General features: G+C 44.6%; 1 protein-coding gene across 4 annotated transcripts; it reads right to left on the bottom strand.

Moving 5' to 3' along the window:
- Positions 1–9,525: 9,525 nt before the first annotated feature.
- On the bottom strand, positions 9,526–11,707 carry LOC119354910. Of its 4 annotated transcripts, XM_037621676.1 has the most exons (5): positions 11,266–11,399; positions 11,082–11,177; positions 10,711–10,981; positions 10,417–10,515; positions 9,526–9,690 (listed from the first exon to the last, which is right to left on the bottom strand). In XM_037621676.1, the coding sequence occupies exons 2-5, from the start codon at positions 11,149–11,151 to the stop codon at positions 9,576–9,578; spliced, it is 555 nt and encodes a 184-aa protein (XP_037477573.1). In that variant the 5' UTR covers positions 11,152–11,177; positions 11,266–11,399; the 3' UTR covers positions 9,526–9,575. The 4 variants fall into 4 exon arrangements, with proteins under 4 accessions (XP_037477573.1, XP_037477570.1, XP_037477572.1 ...); XM_037621673.1 differs by having other exon boundaries at positions 11,082–11,707; XM_037621675.1 differs by having other exon boundaries at positions 10,716–10,981; positions 11,082–11,707.
- Positions 11,708–17,794: the final 6,087 nt, after the last annotated feature.

The raw sequence follows: 17,794 nt of genomic DNA, 5'->3' as shown, positions 1-17,794 counted from the left end.
TTACACCCACAACACCAAAATTATATCAACCATGACCCACAAAATAAAGAGAAAACCTTGTAAACTCTGAATAAAAACTACACCCATTGGGCTTATAATCAAGTAGGGTGACATATATCTTTTCTTAGATAACACCTCAAACAGAAAATGTAGGATTGGGAGACGGGGGTACCTTCGGACAGCCGAGCTGGTGTGTGTCGGCTCTGCTGGACTGAACGGGAGCACTCTCCTTCTAGGTCAGTGGTCACTTGGCTGACATGGGCCTGGGTCTCACATACAACAATCCCCCTCAAGAGGGGTGATAGATATCTATCATTCCCATCTTGTCACATGCTAGATTGCATTCTTTAGTTCCCAGTCCTTTAGTCAAACAGTCTGCAATCTGTTGCCCAGAACTCACATGCTCAATCTTGATGATCCTAGCGTCAAGCTTTTCTTTGATGAAGAATCTGTCTATTTCCACATGATTGGTTCTATCATGCTGCACTGGATTGTGTGCTATGTTGATTGCTGATTTGTTATCACACCACACATTCATACAACTTGTCTTCAATTCTTCAATTCTGCCAATAGATTTCTGGTCCACAACATCTCACTCGGTCCCTCGGACATGGCTCTATATTCGCCTCTGCAGTTGATTTGGAAACACCAGGTTGTTTCTTGCTTCTCCAAGATACTAGATTTCGTCCTACAAAGACACAATAGCCTGAAGTTGACCTCCTGTCATCCAGACAGCTAGCCCAATCAGCATCACAATAACAATCTACAACAAGATGTCCATAACTCTTGAACAACAGTCCTTTCCCAGGAGAACCTTTCAAGTATCTCAAGATTCTATGTACTGCGTCAAGATGTCCACTTCTAGGCTCATGCATGTATCTGCTCACAACACTTACTGCAAATGCAATGTCCGGTTGTGTATGACACAAGTACAACAATCTTCCCACCAATCGCTGATACCTCTCCTTATCCATTGGCTCTCCTGACTGAGCAGTCACTTTGTGGTTTTGATCAATTGGGGTTGGGGCTGCCCGACATCCTAGCATTCCTACATCGCTTAGGAGATCTAAAGTATACTTCCTCTGAGATAGCGCAATCCTATTGGCAGACCTAGCCACTTCTATGCCCAGGAAGTATTTGAGTTGGCCCACATATTTTGACTTCAAAGGCCTTACCCAAACACACTTTCAGTCTTGTTATTTCTTCTTTGTCATCCCCTGTGATAATAATATCATCCACATATACTGCAAGTATAGTGATTTTTCCTTCTTTGTGTCTGTAGAACAGTGTATGGTCACCGTTACACTGCCCATACCCCATACTACATACAGCATGTATGAACTTGTCGAACCATGCTCTCAAAGACTGTTGCAGGCCATAAAGAGATTTCTTTAACCTGCATACCTTGCCAACCGTCTCAGACGTAGAGAACCCCGGTGGAATCTCCATGTAGACCTCCTCCTTCAAGTCCCCATGCAAGAAAGCATTCTTCACATCAAGTTGATGTGAGGACCACCCAAAATTCGCTGCACAGGAGATCAGGATCCTCACAGATCTTTGCTACTGGAGCAAAGGTCTCATCATAGTCAATGCCGTAGGTCTGGCTATACCCCCTTGCCACAAGCCTTGCTTTGTATCTTTCAATCTTCTCTTCTGCATTCTGCTTCACAGTGTATACCCACTTGCAGCTGACTGCCTTTTTTCCTCTTGGAAGAGGTGTTAATACCCATGTATTGTTCTTACTTGCCTCCAACTCCTCTATCATAGCTACTCGCCACTACGGATCCACTTTTGATGCCTTCCAGTCAGTTGGAAGAGACACCAGCTGAAGAGAAGCAACAAATGCTTTGTGGGCTAGAGATAATGCTTCATACGAAACATAATTTCCAATATCATTGGCATCGAACCCATACTTTGGCTCTGGTATCCCTGCTTTTGCTCGAGTACATTTTCTCAACGCAATTGGCAAGTCCTCTATGTCAGATGAGCTTGCATTACTGCCTTGCTGCTCCCCCTGAACATGATGCTTTCGTCTTGAATATACTTGAGGATTACGCTCCTCATTCACATTCTGCCACCTATGAGAAGCATCACCTTGCTTCCGTGAATGCACGTTTAGCTGCTCCTCTTGCTCTGCCATCCACCTCGGTACACAACCGATCTGGGTGGGAGCATCGCCTGCCTGACTCGGCACCCCCTCAGTCACAATTAGTCCTTCACTCTGTGGTGTTATCATTTCCTGGGGCTGCTGCTCTTTTCGTTGTACTACTGCAATATCACCCTCAATTGGTTGCTGCAGCACTAAATCGACACCAGAATCGGCACCATCACCACCACTCTCCCCCTCTTGACTTATCACAGTAGACTGGGTATGGTCAAGACTTTCAAATGATCCACTAAGATCGGTTTTCTCACCATAAAATGGTTCGGATTCCCTGAAGGTGACATCCATGCTCACAAAGGTCCTCCGTTCAGAAGGACTCCAACACTTGTAGCCACGCTACCTAGAAGAGTACCCAGTGAAGATACACTTGACGGCCCATGGATCCAATTTCCCCATAGATGGCATGTGATCCCTGACAAAACAGACACAACCGAACAGCTTGGGAGGAACCACAAAATCATTCTTTCCCAGAAGTAACTCAGAAGGTGACTTCATACCTAGTACTCTCGATGATGTGCGATTGATCAGGTGTGTCGCAGCCATCACAGCTTCACCCCACAAGAATTTCGGCACATTCATAGTAAACGTCGGTGATCGAGCAACCTCCAGAATATGGCGATTCTTCCTTTCTGCTACCCCATTCTGAGGGGGAGTATCCAGACATGAGGTTTGATGCAAAATACCGTGCTCTGGTAAGAAAGTCCCAAACACTTTGTTCACATACTCAGTGCCATTATCACTTCTTATCACTTGTACCTGAACATTGAAGTGATTTTTCACATAGGCATAGAAAGTCTTGAAGCATTGGAAAGTTTCATCCTTGTGACGCATCAAATATATCCATGTCATACGTGAGTGGCAGTCAATAAAGGTCACAAAATACTTTGCACCACTAACCGACACCACCGGACTTGTCCACACATCCGAGTGAACAAGCATGAATGGAGATATACTTCTAAGTGCCTTACATAAGATGTCCTCGTGTGTTTTGCAAACTCACACACATCACATTTCAGCTTATTCTTATCGACTCCATGCATTACATCTGGAAACAACTTGAACATTTTATCAAAGGATACATGCCCCATTCTGCAGTGATGTTTCATCGCCACAGACTCTCTTTCTTTCACAATTGCCGCAAATACTGGGTTGCCCGTCTGACCAAGCCCCTCACGGTCCATGTACCACAACGCCCTACGCCTTATTCCAGTCCCAATCCTCCTTCCAGTCGGCCCATCCACAATCAAGCACATTTTTCTGTCAACTGTTATCCTACAGTCTACCTGGTCAATTAGAGCACTAAAAGACAACAGATTGACCTGAAAAGATGGCACATGTAGGACTGAAGATAACTTAATATTAGGTGTACATTGAATTGTCCCCATGCCCTTAATAGGCTGCGATGTCCCGTCAGCGGTACATATCGTGTTACTTTGAGAGGTAGTGAGCTCATCATATGACTCAAACTCACTGAAGTCACCTGCAACATGTTGAGAAGCACTAGAGTCTAGAATCCACTCCGGATCAGTCCTATGAGCAGCAATTGCGGCATTTTCAGTGCCATCTCCATTGTTACAGATAAAAAAGGCCAAAACTTGTCCTCTCCTCGATGACCTCCGTGTTCCTCATGTGAGCCACCCTTGCCCGTGCAGCATCAAATGCGCTTCGGCGGAGGCCATACGTGCACGCAACACAGCTTCCTCCTGCTTGGCGGCGAGCCGGGCATCATCCAAGTCTCTGCTTGCCGAGGCACACCCAGCTACATCTCCGCCTCCTCCCAGCACTTCATCTTCTACGTGCCTTCCTCCTCCTTCCTCTGCACCACACGAACTTCCATCATCCGACCGCACTGACTCCATGACCCTGACCTCACCACCTGTCATCTTCCTCCCTCTCCTCAGCGCACAGCAGCAGTAGCCCATAACAGCTCCTTCCTTTTCCAATCAGCAGCAACACAACCACAGCCGTGCACCACCAGCAGCATAGCACCAAGCACACAGCAGCAACACACGGCTCTCTCTTTCAACAGCAGCCGCAGAACACATCAGGATCACTCACTCCAGCAACTCAGCAGTACACTCAGTAGCAAACGAAGCAGCAGCAGCTACAACTTCTCTGAACACACCCGAAATAGCTCAGCTCAGCAACAGCTCTCAACAGAATCAATAATACAGCACCCAGCAGCAGCAGGTCTAGCACCACTGCACCCAGCAACACCTCTGCTTCCTCTGCCAAGCAGCACCAACTCACCCAGCAGTACCACAGCACCCACTTCATCTTCCACTTCCAAGCCTCAAGAGCTCAGCAGCCAGCAGCACCGCCTCCTCGCACATGCGCATGCAGCCACGCACAGCCGTCTCTCCTCGAGAGCGAGCAGTGCCGCCGCGCTCCTCCTAGCTCTGCCTCCGCTGGCCACGCAGCTCCCGCTGTCGCCTCCTCCTTCCTCCTCCAGAGCTGCTCGCGGCCGCCTCCTTTCCGCATCACGCGCGCGCGCACAGCTCGCGCGCAGCCGCCCCGCAGATCCCCGCCAGACGCCGCACAACAGCAAGAGGGAAGAGCTCCGCCGCCCAGGTGAGCTCCACCGCCGCCTAGGTCCGCCGGCCTTCCCGTCAGGCCCCGCCATCACCGGCCTCTGTTACCATGTAGAATTGGGAGACGGGAGTACCTTCGGACAACTGAGCTGGTGTGTGGCGGCTCTGCTGGACTGAACGGGAGCACTCTCCTTCTAGGTCAATGGTCACTTGGCTGACATGGGCCTGGGCCTCAGGGGCCTCACATACAACAAAACATTATATGTACATCTCACACTACAGAAAAAGGACCAGACTGTACACTAACTACGTATGACCAGATTAGAAAGTCCACCATGCCGCAAAAACATTTAGCACCCATTTAAATATGGATTTGGGTTCATAGCCACACAAAGGGCAATAATTATTGTGAAGCTAGAAAAAGAATGCTCCTGCTATAAAAAATATACGCCGAAAACAACACCATCCAATTAGAGCTTGAAAACAGGAACAGAGAAGGCACCTATAGCTGTTCATGGAGCTGTGTCTGAACCTCTATTTGCATATGTATAGCTTCTGCCAAGTTTCTAAGAAATGGAGAAGGGACCAAATGTAAATTTGTAAGGTCATGGTATTTACTATGCAGGCATTCTAGTGCAATAATTCAGAGATATTACTTGTTTTTGAACGGATCACTTCCACTGCTACCTGATTGTACTTTCTTAATGCCCGAGGAGGCCTTATTGTCTGCACACAGTATGCATCAAAATTCATCAGCATAAACTCATGAGTAGAAAGATCATTGTTGTAACTTGGAACGACATGTTCTAGTAGCAGTCCTAGATGCGGGGAATAGAGATAAGCGTGTGAAAGGTTGACAAGAGAAAACTTACTCCTCAACCCTAGCCTTATCCCGATGCGGTGCTTCATTGCTAAGACTATCATTCTGTTGGGCATTCTCATTCGGAGAATATTTTACCTTGTTAGATAACACCTGGGTAATGAAGGACATTAGAATATTAAATATAATCAGATGGATTTTTCTTCCCACAACATAAACAACCAGTGGAGCAAGCAATTACTTGAGGACATGCATGATGATTAGAGAATAAAGAAAAAGATAGAGGGTTATACATGTAAGACTTGCACAGAATTGCTACAGGCAAGCGAAGGCGACATGGAAGGAGAAGAATACAACAGTGGCAGGTCTAGGGATATCAACATGTATCATGCATTCCCAAATTTCTATGGTATAGGTAATGTTATGTGATCACCTCCCAACATAACAAAATAGTTTCTTATATGTTCAATAATTGCTTGCTGAAATGCATGTCATAATCCTTGATTTATGTAATGGTCATTTTAGTGCATGTCATTTTAATTGTTTCTTTTGCTGCTGGATTAATTCTTTAAGAACAACAATACTCAAAAGGGTAGCCATTGCCTTTGTCTATTCAACGAAGGTAAAGAACTGCATGTTTTGGTGGTTATAGATTGAGAATTAACCTGAGCAGGTTGTCGAGATAGATTATTAGTAGATGATGCAGGACCTGTTGAAACCTAATCACATATTTCCTGAATGTCCATTGACCGGTGTTGTGACATGCATGAAACTGAAAACTGTTGTTCATACTGTCGAATAAAGAAAACTAAAATTGTGGTGTTTCCATATATATATTTATTAGAAATTACTAAGCTTATTGAACATGTAAATAATCCATAACAGAAAACATGAATTCAAATGCAACAACTAAAACATTTCTACAAACCAGATAAGAGCACATTAAAACCTGCATATTATTTGCAAGGATGCGGATTGCAAGTTAAAACAAAATCAGTGTAGGGTTATAAAAGTTGACCTTGATTTATAATAAAAGAACACATTCTAGCAAAAGAACATATGTTCTGTTGGTAGAGATTCAAGACTAATTGTGTGCATACACAAGGAACACACGTTCCAGATATTGAAATGAACCCAAGCAAAAAAATGCACGACCTTATTTATGAAATTTAGACCATAATGTCTCAACAAGCATATGCTCCTAAGAAAGAAGGCAGGTCTAGGCATAAAAAAGGTTTCATCTGTGAGAAGCATTTTCACAAACACAAGTCGTGCAACTTGTTCTACTAATCAAAGCAAACCAGCAAGAGGAGAGGATCAAAATCAGCAACCTGCAAGCTGAAGATGGGGCATCGCATCTTGTCATCTGTTGTTGTCTGAGAAGAGGAAAAAAAGGGGAGGAGACGGAATGAAGTGACCATTGATTGAGAGAGAGAGAGAGAGAGAGAGAGAGATTTGGTGAAGCTCACCTCGGTGTGCGACATGAGATGCCCTCGCCGTTGCTCGACGTGTGTGCAGCCCTGAAGCCGTGACCGCGGTCTTGACCACCGCTCTTGCCGCGTCTTCAGCTTGTTGCACGCATTGCAACAAGGCCGGCGCGGTTGCTGCTCCCCTTCTCCTGCTGAGTCCGGATTAGGGGTGCGCTCCTCGGCTCGAGCTCCTCCTGCCGAGGCCTCCATCTCTAGCATCCCTGGCCGCCCAATGAGCGAACATACAGATTTCAGAAAATAAAAAAAGATAACTTGTGGAGAGGAAGGGGATTAGAAAGAGGAACTCACGGGGGACATGCAACGAGAAGAGATGGGGAATGAGATGGCGACTGCCGCCGTCCTTGCGCCTCCCATTCTTCCCATCCCTCTCCTCCCTCTCCTCACGCCCAGCTCGACCACGACCCCGCGCGCTGGCACCTCCGCCTCGACCAACCGCGCCGCCCGGACACGATATCCGTCGCGCCGTCATGACCACGGCCTCCTCCTCCTCATCCTCCTCGCGCATCTGCCATCACCGCAGCCACTCCTTCTGCCGAGCACAAGTGGTGGCGTCGGGGGAGTGGAGGGAAAGAGGAGCTCGGGGCCGCGACTGTGAGGGGATTGGGGGGAAAGCTTTAGTCTCCTCTTTCCTCTCTCTTTCTCCCTCGTCCCCTTCCTCTTCTCTCTCTCCTAGCCGCCGTCACCCTTTGGGTGCAGGTCGCCGGCCCCGCCGGGACGGGCGTGGGAGAGGACTTCGGCCGACCACGAGCTCCGGACGCGGGAGAGGACTCCAGCTCAAATCGAACGCCGCCGCCGCCCTTCTCCTGTAGGTCGCCACCGCCAGGATGGACGCGGGAGAGGAATCATGGAGAAGAAAGGGCGCGACGAAAGAGACGAGCGACAGCAGCGACCACACGTTGTTGCACAGGAGGAGATGAGGAGAGGAGGAGGCAGCGTAGGGGTGATGGAGAGAATGGGAAGAGGGGACGCGGGGCTCGAGGGGCGAGCGATTGGTGGCTCGAAGGGCGGGCGATTGGTCTAGGGTTTCACCATGAGAGCCCCATGCTCGCTGCGGAGCTCGTCTTTTCGCACACACGATAAGCGCGAGACACGCTATAAAAATGGACCCACGAGAAAAGGAGGACCGCCCGTCATCCAGCGGCACATGAAAGTATGACGTGTAGATGAATGGGTGGATGGATTTTCAACAGCGGGGTAGAAGTGCGCCAGCGAGGCAGATCGAACGAAGCAAAATCACCTCAAGATGCAAAGCCTCCAGAACAGCGGGTAGGGTAGCAGGGTTTATATGTTCGATGTTGCCTATTCACGTAACTGGCCCAAGCCCACTCTCATGTCCCAATCCTTCGAGAAGATCATGGATAAGAAGAGGATCATGATGGTGCTCCCAATTGGCTCTCTCAGTGCCGGTTAGCCATCCTCACGCTCGAAAGGAGAGATATAGTGGGCCGGGCCAGAAAAACGCGAAATCAGCGCTCGCTCGGTCGCTCGTCCATCCGCTCGCTCGCACATATCTTTCTTTTTGAGTCGGGACTCGCATGCATCTCAATGGTACACCAGTTTGCCCTTTGACTTTTGGAAGAGAAGATAAATCATAGATCTACTATTTTTTTCAAATTTGAGAAGAAGTTTGCGAGTTTCAGGAAAAGGAACAAAATAATTTGCAAAAACAAAGAAGTTTGTGAATTCAAAACTGTTCAGGGATTTTGAAATAAAGGTCAAAAACTTCAAAAAAGAAGTTCATGAATTTGGGGGGAAAACTTCATTGATTTTGAAATTTTTTTGAAGAAAGTTCATCGATCCTAAAAAAGTACATCGAATTTGAAATTTTTCATCAATTGTGAAAGAAAAAAAATCATCGACTTTTTAAAAAATCACCAAAATATTAAAAAAATTCATTGATTTTGAAAAAAAATTAATTAAATTTGAAAAAAGTTCATCAATTTTTTTTAAAAAATCATTGATTTGAAAAAAGTTCACAAATTTAAGAAAAGAAAAATGAATCAGGAAGCAGAAAAACAAAAAACAACATGGAAAACGTAGGGGGTGCTTTTCCTATACATAGAGATGTAAAACAAGAAGTAGGTATTCACAAGCATCGAGGTGGCATAGTTGTTAGTGTACTTCACTCTGGAAGGAAGAGATCGCGTGTTCGATCGCTCAAACGAACACGCGATCTCTTCCTTCCATGCGGACAAAAATACATTAGAGAGAACATCTGGCACAAAAATATAATGTAAAGCTCGGCTTAGGTCACAAACATATTACCTAGCTTGATCAAAAACACTACAGCTTATGTTCAATCTAAAGACTTAACAGGACACGAGTCTGTTAAATCATAAACAATGATGGCAGGCCATTAACAGAATTCAGTAGAAGATCATACAAAATTAGGACAACAAGCAAAGTTGAGCTGATACTGTTTCAGGAACAACAGACAAAAGCATGGATATGAACCTGTTGAGTGCAAATGTAGCATCAAATCGAAGTGTAATCAGATTTCACGAACAAAACAAAAAAACATAACGAGACACAATAGCAACAGAATTATCTGATTCACATGTTACTCTGATTCAAACATTTAGTTCATTACATAATATATAATACAGATAGTCCTTATGAATCAACACACTTTGACGATGACATCCTACTCCATGCTTCCTTTTGAGGTTTCCAATCTTAACGGTACTGCGAAACAAGAGTGTACATTCGGTAATCTAAAATTAATCTGTGCACAACATGAACATTCAGGTATTCGGAAATAAAAGAGATGTACAGTAAAAACAAATGCATCAGAACAGAAACATAATTTACCCAAACCTATGAATTCAAGCATAAAATCTACAATTAATCAGAAATAGGTAGGGAAACAATATCCTTCCAAAGTTCAATCATCTCCATACTCCAGTACATTACAGTTACTCAGGATATGTATATATACCTACTTAATGGATATACATACTATTGCAATGCATTCCATGTATGTGGGAACAACAAAATAGTGCTTTGTACCAAAGTCATGAAGATAGTTGCAGCAACGGTCCTAAGATGACTTATGGTGTTTAATGATTCATGAGTTTAGATCAAAGAGATGACAATATTATAAGGCAGAACATGAGGTGATGATTGCAAAAGTTGACCAGGAAGATTATTGGAGCAGGAGGGGAGCAGCACACGCATCTATCCTGAACAAGTGAATCTAACATGCCATATCAAACATTACGTAATAGTCCATGCTACCTTACCTGGTGGTGGTCTACAACAAATTAAACTAGTTCACCATACAGAGAAGCCTTGTTGACAAATCATGTAACATTGCAAAGCAAGCATGGAGTGACATAAACTATCGCTCGGCCGATATAAAATTCAGGCATGGGATTCAGGAAATCCACCAACGGTGTGGCTGCCGCATACCTTGATGAAGCCAATGTCCTTGCGTTGCTGCGGAAACACTGCCTGCAGCACATCAGCCCGTACTTGCGGATCAGGCCATGTGAGTTGCCACAGACACGGCTGCAACAACAAAAACCCAAGCCGCAACGCGTCACAAACTCATCAAATAATACAAGGCACGTAAATCTTGAATCTCAAACACAAGATAAGCGACCAGCTTGCACCGCGGATCTACATGTACATAGAGAAACCGCCTCTTACTACCAATCTAAGACAGGGCACGGTATGTAGGTGCTAGAGAGAGGGGATTATAACCAAACCATGGATCCGGAGCCGTAGTTCTTTGGGTGCGAGTTCCAGACATTCGAGTGTCCAATGGAGGCGGCCACCTGCTTCTTTGTCTCCTCGACTGTTAACTCAAAAGTCACTGTAGGCTCTGACAAGAAGTCGTCGTCGTTGTCGTTCTCCTCTTCTAGTAACTGAAAATCCACTGCAAGGTCCTGGAATGGGTACTCGTCGTCCTCCATCTCCTGAGCATCCTCCATCTCCTCAACAATCGTTCTGGTCTGCTGCGTCTCTTTGGGGCCTGGAACAAAGAACAAACAGGAAGTCTTTAGACAAGAATGGAAAGGAGGTAACTAGGATACATTATGAAGCTTACTAGTATGAATTACTATGAAGCTGACCTGATGCCACGGTGGGTAATGCGTACGGTAGTGGAAGATTGCTATATGGGTACGCCTCATCCAGAATCATGTAACATAGCCTCTCGAGCTCCAATGCTTTGGCAACCAATGAGAAACATGCAATAGTATCATATCCAAATACATGTCTCCCTTCGGAAGAAAAAACTCTGCACATGTCACCTACATCAATTCTTTTCTCTTCCCGCCATGGTCCGGAAATATCACCTTCACTTTGCCAATAAATGATCTTGCTTGTGTCATAGTCTTGGTACGTTAGAAACATCCCGAGACTGCCTTCATCTGCCTCCACGATACATATGTCTTCATCACAAACTCTGTCCACGGGAGGGCCATCAACAGTAGAAAAATCCATTGTCATGGGGTCAAGAACCAGTGTTTCCCATCTATTGATATTAGATATGAAGTAGAAGCGGCCGTGAGCATATTGTGCACGGCAGTGGTTAACCATCCCTGGCAGAGTAAACAAATGGGAGCCAACAGGACCCCTCCAGATTACAGATGGACGGGCTTCCCACTGACAAGTCCAGGAAGAGAAGACATGGGTATCAAAATGGTCTCCTCTCGGCGCCATCCTAATCACTCTGAAGGCTGTCTACCCATCCTTGTCAACAACAGTTTCCGGCATCGGTGGGGCTAAGAAAATGTTTCTTTTGGATGTCACAGCGTCGGTGAGTTTGGGGAGAACCACATACGTGCGGTGCAAGGGGTAGCACACCACGTACTCCTCACCAAACACCTCATTCACTGTGGCGAGGAGGACGCGACCCTCGCGGATGTCCACGATGCCATAGATGATGCTCTCCGTCCTCGGGAGGAAGGAGAAGGAGAAGTCGCAGGCGTTGTCGACGGCCTTGGCTGCCGGCGCGGAGGGGTGCGGCGAGATGGCGCGGTGGAAATCGCCGAATTTGCCGACAAAGCCCAGGAGGGGCGAGGTGTGGCGTTTGTGGTGTTGCCGGCGGAAGTAGCTGTCAGCGATGAGGTCGCAGAAGGACTTGCAGGCGACCGAGGTGTGGCCGAGGTCGGCTGGGTCGGGGAGGCAGAGGAAGATGCTCCCCAGCATCTGCGCCGACAGCTTGTCCATCTTGTGTCCGACCTAGGCTGTCCGGCGTGGAGGATGTGGAGAGGTGGTTGGCGGCGGCGGCGTAGTGTGGTGTGGGGGGAGGGAATGAGTAGAGCACGCGTAATTTTAGGGTTTGTGTAGAGTCCTATGGCTGTCTAAATGGGCCTCAATATACCCGTTTGGCCTATAAGGAAAACACATTCAATCTCTCTCCGTCTATTTGTGGAGAGCTCCTTTTTTAATTTATTTTTTAGAATTTGGAGAGCTCCTGTTCGGCGCCTTAAGCGCCCGAACAGGTAGCTGGCGCCCACGCGCCGCACCTCATAGGCCGGCCCACCACGTGCAGTAGAAGGAAAAACGCCTCGCGAAAAAATCACGCAAAAAAGTGTGGCTACAAGGACTGGAACTCGCGCCTTGCAGGCGCCTTGAAGGCGCAACACAAGAACATTTTTCTTAACCACTACAGCCTGTAAGCGCCACGACTACAATGGCCGTGAAAGTTTTAAGAACCAATTTATGCGCTCTATTTATTAGATTTGTGAATTATTTGAAAACAATTTGGAAAAGTTGATTTTTTAAACAAAAAGAGATCATCAAATTTTGAAAAAAGCTTATGAATTTTAAAAAACAGTTCATTGATGTCTAAAAAAAGTTCATCAAATTTGGAAAAAGTCCATCCATCTTTTTCAAAAGAGTTTATCGGATTTGAAAAAAGTTCATCGATTCTGTGAAAAGTTCATCCAATCTAAGTAAAGTTCATCGAATTTGAAAAAGGTTCATTGACTTTGAAACAAAGTTCATCGAATAAAAAAAGTTCATCAAATCTAAAAAAAAGTTCATCGAATTTGAAAAAAGTTTGTTGATTCTAAAAAAATGTTCATCAAATGTGAAAAAAGTTCATAGAATTTGGAAAATAGTTCATCGATCTTGAAAAAAGATCATCAATCTTGAAGAAAAGTTTATCAATTTTAAATAAAAAATCATGAATTTGAAGAAAAAAGTTCATGCATTTAGCAGAAATGAAAAAAATCACGAATTTGAAAAATGTTTGTGAATTTAAGAAAAGTCTTGATTTAAAAAAAGTTAACGTATTTCCTTAATGATAATTCAAACCGTCCTCAAATCACGGGAGAAGATTCTGGGCGTGAGGAAATCGGGAAGGGATCGCGCGAGAGCAGAAGCGGATCGAGCGGCTCCAGAATCATGTGAATCTGTCGCTAACTTCCAGTCGACTAGAAGTTAGCTTTCTTGATTTGAAAAAAGAAAAGAAACGAAAAAAGAAAGAGAAAGAGAAAAAAGAAGAAAAACCTGCCAAAACAAATATGGAAAAAAAAACAAAAGAGAGAAACCACTGCGTTTTTAACTAAGAATAAAGCCATGCCTAAAGTCATCACAAAAGAGAGAAACCACTGCGTTTTTAACTAAGAATAAAGCCATGCCTAAAGTCATCACTATTGCTATCGTAGTCTGTTGGTTGCCTCTCTCTGTACGTTACCTAGAAATCTCGAGTTTGAAACTAGTTGGGCGCATCTTTTTTGAACTTTAGTAGAATAGAAAAAAAAGTGAGTGTGGGCTGGCCTAAGGCGGAGAGGTGGGTGTGCACCGGTTAGGGGATTTCCCTAAATCCGGCACTTAAGGCGCCCAATAGGATCTGGCCTGGGACGACTAGAGCTGGATCTGGATCGTAGGTTCGAGGATCCGACTATTGAGGCAGTCAAATCGCTGTGGAGGCTCCTAGCTAGCTGCATTATATTGTTTCTTAATAATAGGATTTTTTTATTCCTTTCACTTATTTTTCCTCCTTCTTTATCTCCACCCTATTTACTGTATTTTTTTCTCTTTAGGAAATATAGTAAATATAGTTGCCATGCAGTTGTAACTCTAGTTAGTAGTTACACACTCCCAGTGGACATACGTTTCCGCAATAGCCGGCTGGCGTGCTTGCAATTGTAGTTGCGCTCGGTTGAAGTGGGATATTGTAGTTGCGCATAGCCGGCTGGCGTGCTATAATTACACATAGATGAGCATGCTGTAATTGTGTGTGACGTGGAAAAAACACATAAAGTAGTCAAACAAAAAGGGAACATCTCCACGAATCTTCATGTAAACTAGAGGATGCTTTACCCGTTGCTGCGGAAACTTTGTTAAAGAAATGCATAAATAGTTGCTAAAATAATTAAATCTAATAAAAAATATAGTCTTGAAAATCAATAAAACATATGTCTAGAAATAAAAAATAATTGCAAAAAAAATGTCATTTCGAACAAAAATGTGAAGGACGACTAACATGTATGTATGATGTGACAGTGCTACATGCATAGACTAATGTAAAATAATAATATAATTTACAAGTTAAATGCATGGCTTGCTTAGAGCAAGTATAATAAGGTGACCTAGGCAGGCTGTAAGACTTTAAATATTATACCTTTGTTGAGTTGGATGAGAGAAAAGAGGAGAGAGAGGAGAAGCGGGTTATAGATTTACAGCCGGCTGTAGCACGGGCTCCAAGAAACTATGTGAGAGTGTATGGAGGGCCATGTGGTAAAAAAGTACTACTTCCTTGTAGCCCACTACTATACATGTTGGCTATTACATTGGCTATATATGACATGGCAACATGTTATAGCCATCAACCGGCTATATTGTGAATCATGCTCTTATGTGGTAGACTTAAATGCATGACTTAGTGGGAGAGAACACTTAAATGCATGACTTAATGGGGACGTTGACATGGACACTTTCTATATTGAGAAAATTTGGATAGACTTTTTAAGAATAATATAGGATTCGACCGAGGAGCTGAGCGAGATAGTTAACACTCTTCTAGATAAAAGCTAACAAACCCGTGTATTATAACATTAAATTTTGATCATATTATGTGTTTTTTTGGAATGATATTATGTGTGTTTTCTTGTCGATGGAATGGTATGATTTCATTATCAAAATCATCAGAGTTTGGGTGGATTTCTTCCAGATGATCGAAGGTGTGGTAGGTTATGTATTTTTTTAATGAGATTCAAATTCTAAATAAAAATATCTTTTGACCGAGCGATCAAACTACAAATAGTTTTGAGAGAATTCCTTATTTAACATTGTCTTAAATTTTCTTTTCCTATTTGACATTGAAAATGTTTTTCTTCCTTATTTAATACCTATTCTAAATTTTATGCCCTTTATAACACTTTCGTCAATTTTAAGCCTTAACGGTGTTAAATGTCGCATGAAAAGACCTTTTTACCTCTCATGTGGCATGTGACCAAAATTTAGATGCTAATATTAAAAAACAAAAAAGACACGTCCACAGCTCGCCTGACCATGCCGCCACTTCGGGGGCTATGTAGCTAACTAGCATGCAACTCCAACTCATACACACGCGCGACACACTCTTTTGGAGAATTTGGAGAGCTCCTGTCGGCGCCTTAAGCGCCCGAACAGGTAGCTGGCGCCCACGCGCCGCACCACATGGCCGGCCCACCACGCACAATCGAAGGAAAAATGCCTCGCGAAAAAATCACGCAAAAAAGTATGGCTACAAGGACTGGAACTTGCGCCTTGTAGGCACAACACAAGAATAGTTTTCTTAACCACTACAGCCGGTAAGCGCCACGACTACAATGGCCGTGAAAGTTTTAAGAACCAATGTATGCGCTCTATTTATTAGATTTGTGAATTATTTGAAAACAATTTGGAAAAGTTGATTTTTTTAAACAAAAAGAGTTCATCAAATTTCAAAAAAATCTTATGAATTTTAAAAAACAGTTCATTGATGTTTTAAAAAAGTTCATCGAATTTGAAAGAAAACTCATCGATTTGGAAAAAGTTCATCAAATTTTAAAAAAGTTCATCCATCTTTTTCAAAAGAGTTCATCGTATTTGAAAAAAGTTCATCGATTCTGTGAAAAGGTCATCCAATCTAAATAAAGTTCATTGAATTTGAAAAAATCACAGGAGAAGATTCTGGGCGCGAGGAAATCGGGAAGGGATCGCGCGAGAGCAGAAGCAGATCGAGCGGCTCCAGAATCATTTGAATCTATCGCTAACTTCCAGTCGACTGGAAGTTAGCTTTCTTGATTTCTAAAAAGAAAAGAAACGGAAAAAGAAAGAGAAAGAGAAAAAAGAAGAAAAACCGGCCAAAACAAATAAGGAAAAAAAAAAGAAAAACCACTGCGTTTTTAACTAAGAATAAAGCCATGCCTAAAGTCATGACTATTGCTATCGTAGTCTGTTGGTTGCCTCTCTCTGTACGTTACCTAGAGATCTCGAGTTTGAAACTAGTTGGGCGCATCTTTTTTGAACTTTAATAGAATAGGAAAAAAGTGAGTGTGGGCTGGCCCAAGGCGGAGAGGGGTGTGTGCGCCGGTTAGGGGATTTCCCTAAATCCGGCGCTTAAGGCGCCCAATAGGATCTGGCCTCGGACTGTAACACCCCATGTCATTATGCTACAGTAATCACCTTGGGATAGTGCCAAGTCAGCATGATTAACTATGCTTGGTCATCATTGCATCATATCTCATTTCAAATTCCCATTCAAATCGCAATTCAAATTTAAAGTGGAATATCAAGTTGCTCAAACACTGATGAAAAAATATTCATTACAGTGCAAATAATCCAAAGGCAATTGTAAAATTATAATCAAAAATTGTGGGATTAGTTAAATGACTCTATCAACCTCAAACAGTAGCAAACATTAGCATTTTAATACCATTTTAATTAATAGAAATTCAAATGAAATCATTATTTTACCAAACCAATTTCTGGCAGTGTTAAATATTACCTAGTATTTAATTGAACAACACTTGTATTTTACAAAAGTAATTTGTTAGTCAAACAATTTGCAGAACCGAATAAGAGAATAAAACAGAAAGAAAATAAAAGGGAAAACGAAAAACACCACTGTGCACTTACTGGCCCAGTGCTACAGTGGCCTTTTCAGCCCAGCCCACGCCCTCCATCGTCTCCCTCCCCCTCGTGTCGCCTCCAGACGCCATCATCGTTGCCAGAACCGCGCGATGGGCGACACTGGCGCCTCCCGTGAAGCCCTGGTCATCTACAAAGACCACCCCGAACCCTCCTGCTAACCCTAGCCCACCCGCATCCCCTCTCCATCGCCCCTCTTCTCGATTTGGGCGAATGCCCGAGCGCCACCCTCGCCGCCGTTCGCCATAGCCACGGCATCCGCACCCATTCGTCGCTCCGACTAGTCCAGGAGCTCCGGCGTGGACCACCTCTTCTCCCTCGACACTAGATTGGGATTGAGAAGCAACGCCGACGCCGCATTTGACCTCTTCTCCGCCCATGGCCACCGCACGACCTCACCGCCGATCTGCGCCACCGCGAGCTCCCCGGCCTCCCCGAGCTGCTCCTCATCTCCGATGTGAGCAACTGCCCCTTCCCACCTCTTCCTCCCCGTCGATTCGAGCCGTAGGCTCGATCCCGTCACGGCCGACGTTCTGCTGCCGCCAAGACCTCGTCGTCGTCGCCATTGCAGTGACCCAATGGTCACCCGTTGTTGCTCGTTCGCTTCGCCGCACGCCGAAGAGCACCGCCAGCCCCTTAATTTGCCCCGCACACGCCGTAAACACGAGTCCGAGCTCGCCTGTATTCTGGCCGCCGCCCTCGTCGTCGCTGTCGT

The sequence above is a fragment of the Triticum dicoccoides genome, chromosome 2A (assembly GCF_002162155.2).
Source record: "Triticum dicoccoides isolate Atlit2015 ecotype Zavitan chromosome 2A, WEW_v2.0, whole genome shotgun sequence".
In the NCBI taxonomy this organism is placed as follows: Eukaryota; Viridiplantae; Streptophyta; class Magnoliopsida; order Poales; family Poaceae; genus Triticum; species Triticum dicoccoides.
Note: the sequence above shows the minus strand (reverse complement) of the source record. Positions and strands in the feature narration are given on the sequence as shown.

Excerpts from the sequence above, each read along its gene's own strand:
- LOC119354910 (XM_037621673.1), bottom strand. The coding sequence starts at position 11,673 with ATGGCGCCGAGAGGAGACCATTTTGATACCCATGTCTTCTCTTCCTGG. Across the intron at positions 10,982-11,081 it reads ATTACCCACCGTGGCATCAG|GCCCCAAAGAGACGCAGCAG; the intron begins GTCAGCTTCATA and ends TCTTTGTTCCAG. Across the intron at positions 9,691-10,416 it reads AGGACATTGGCTTCATCAAG|TACCGTTAAGATTGGAAACC; the intron begins GTATGCGGCAGC and ends CTTGTTTCGCAG.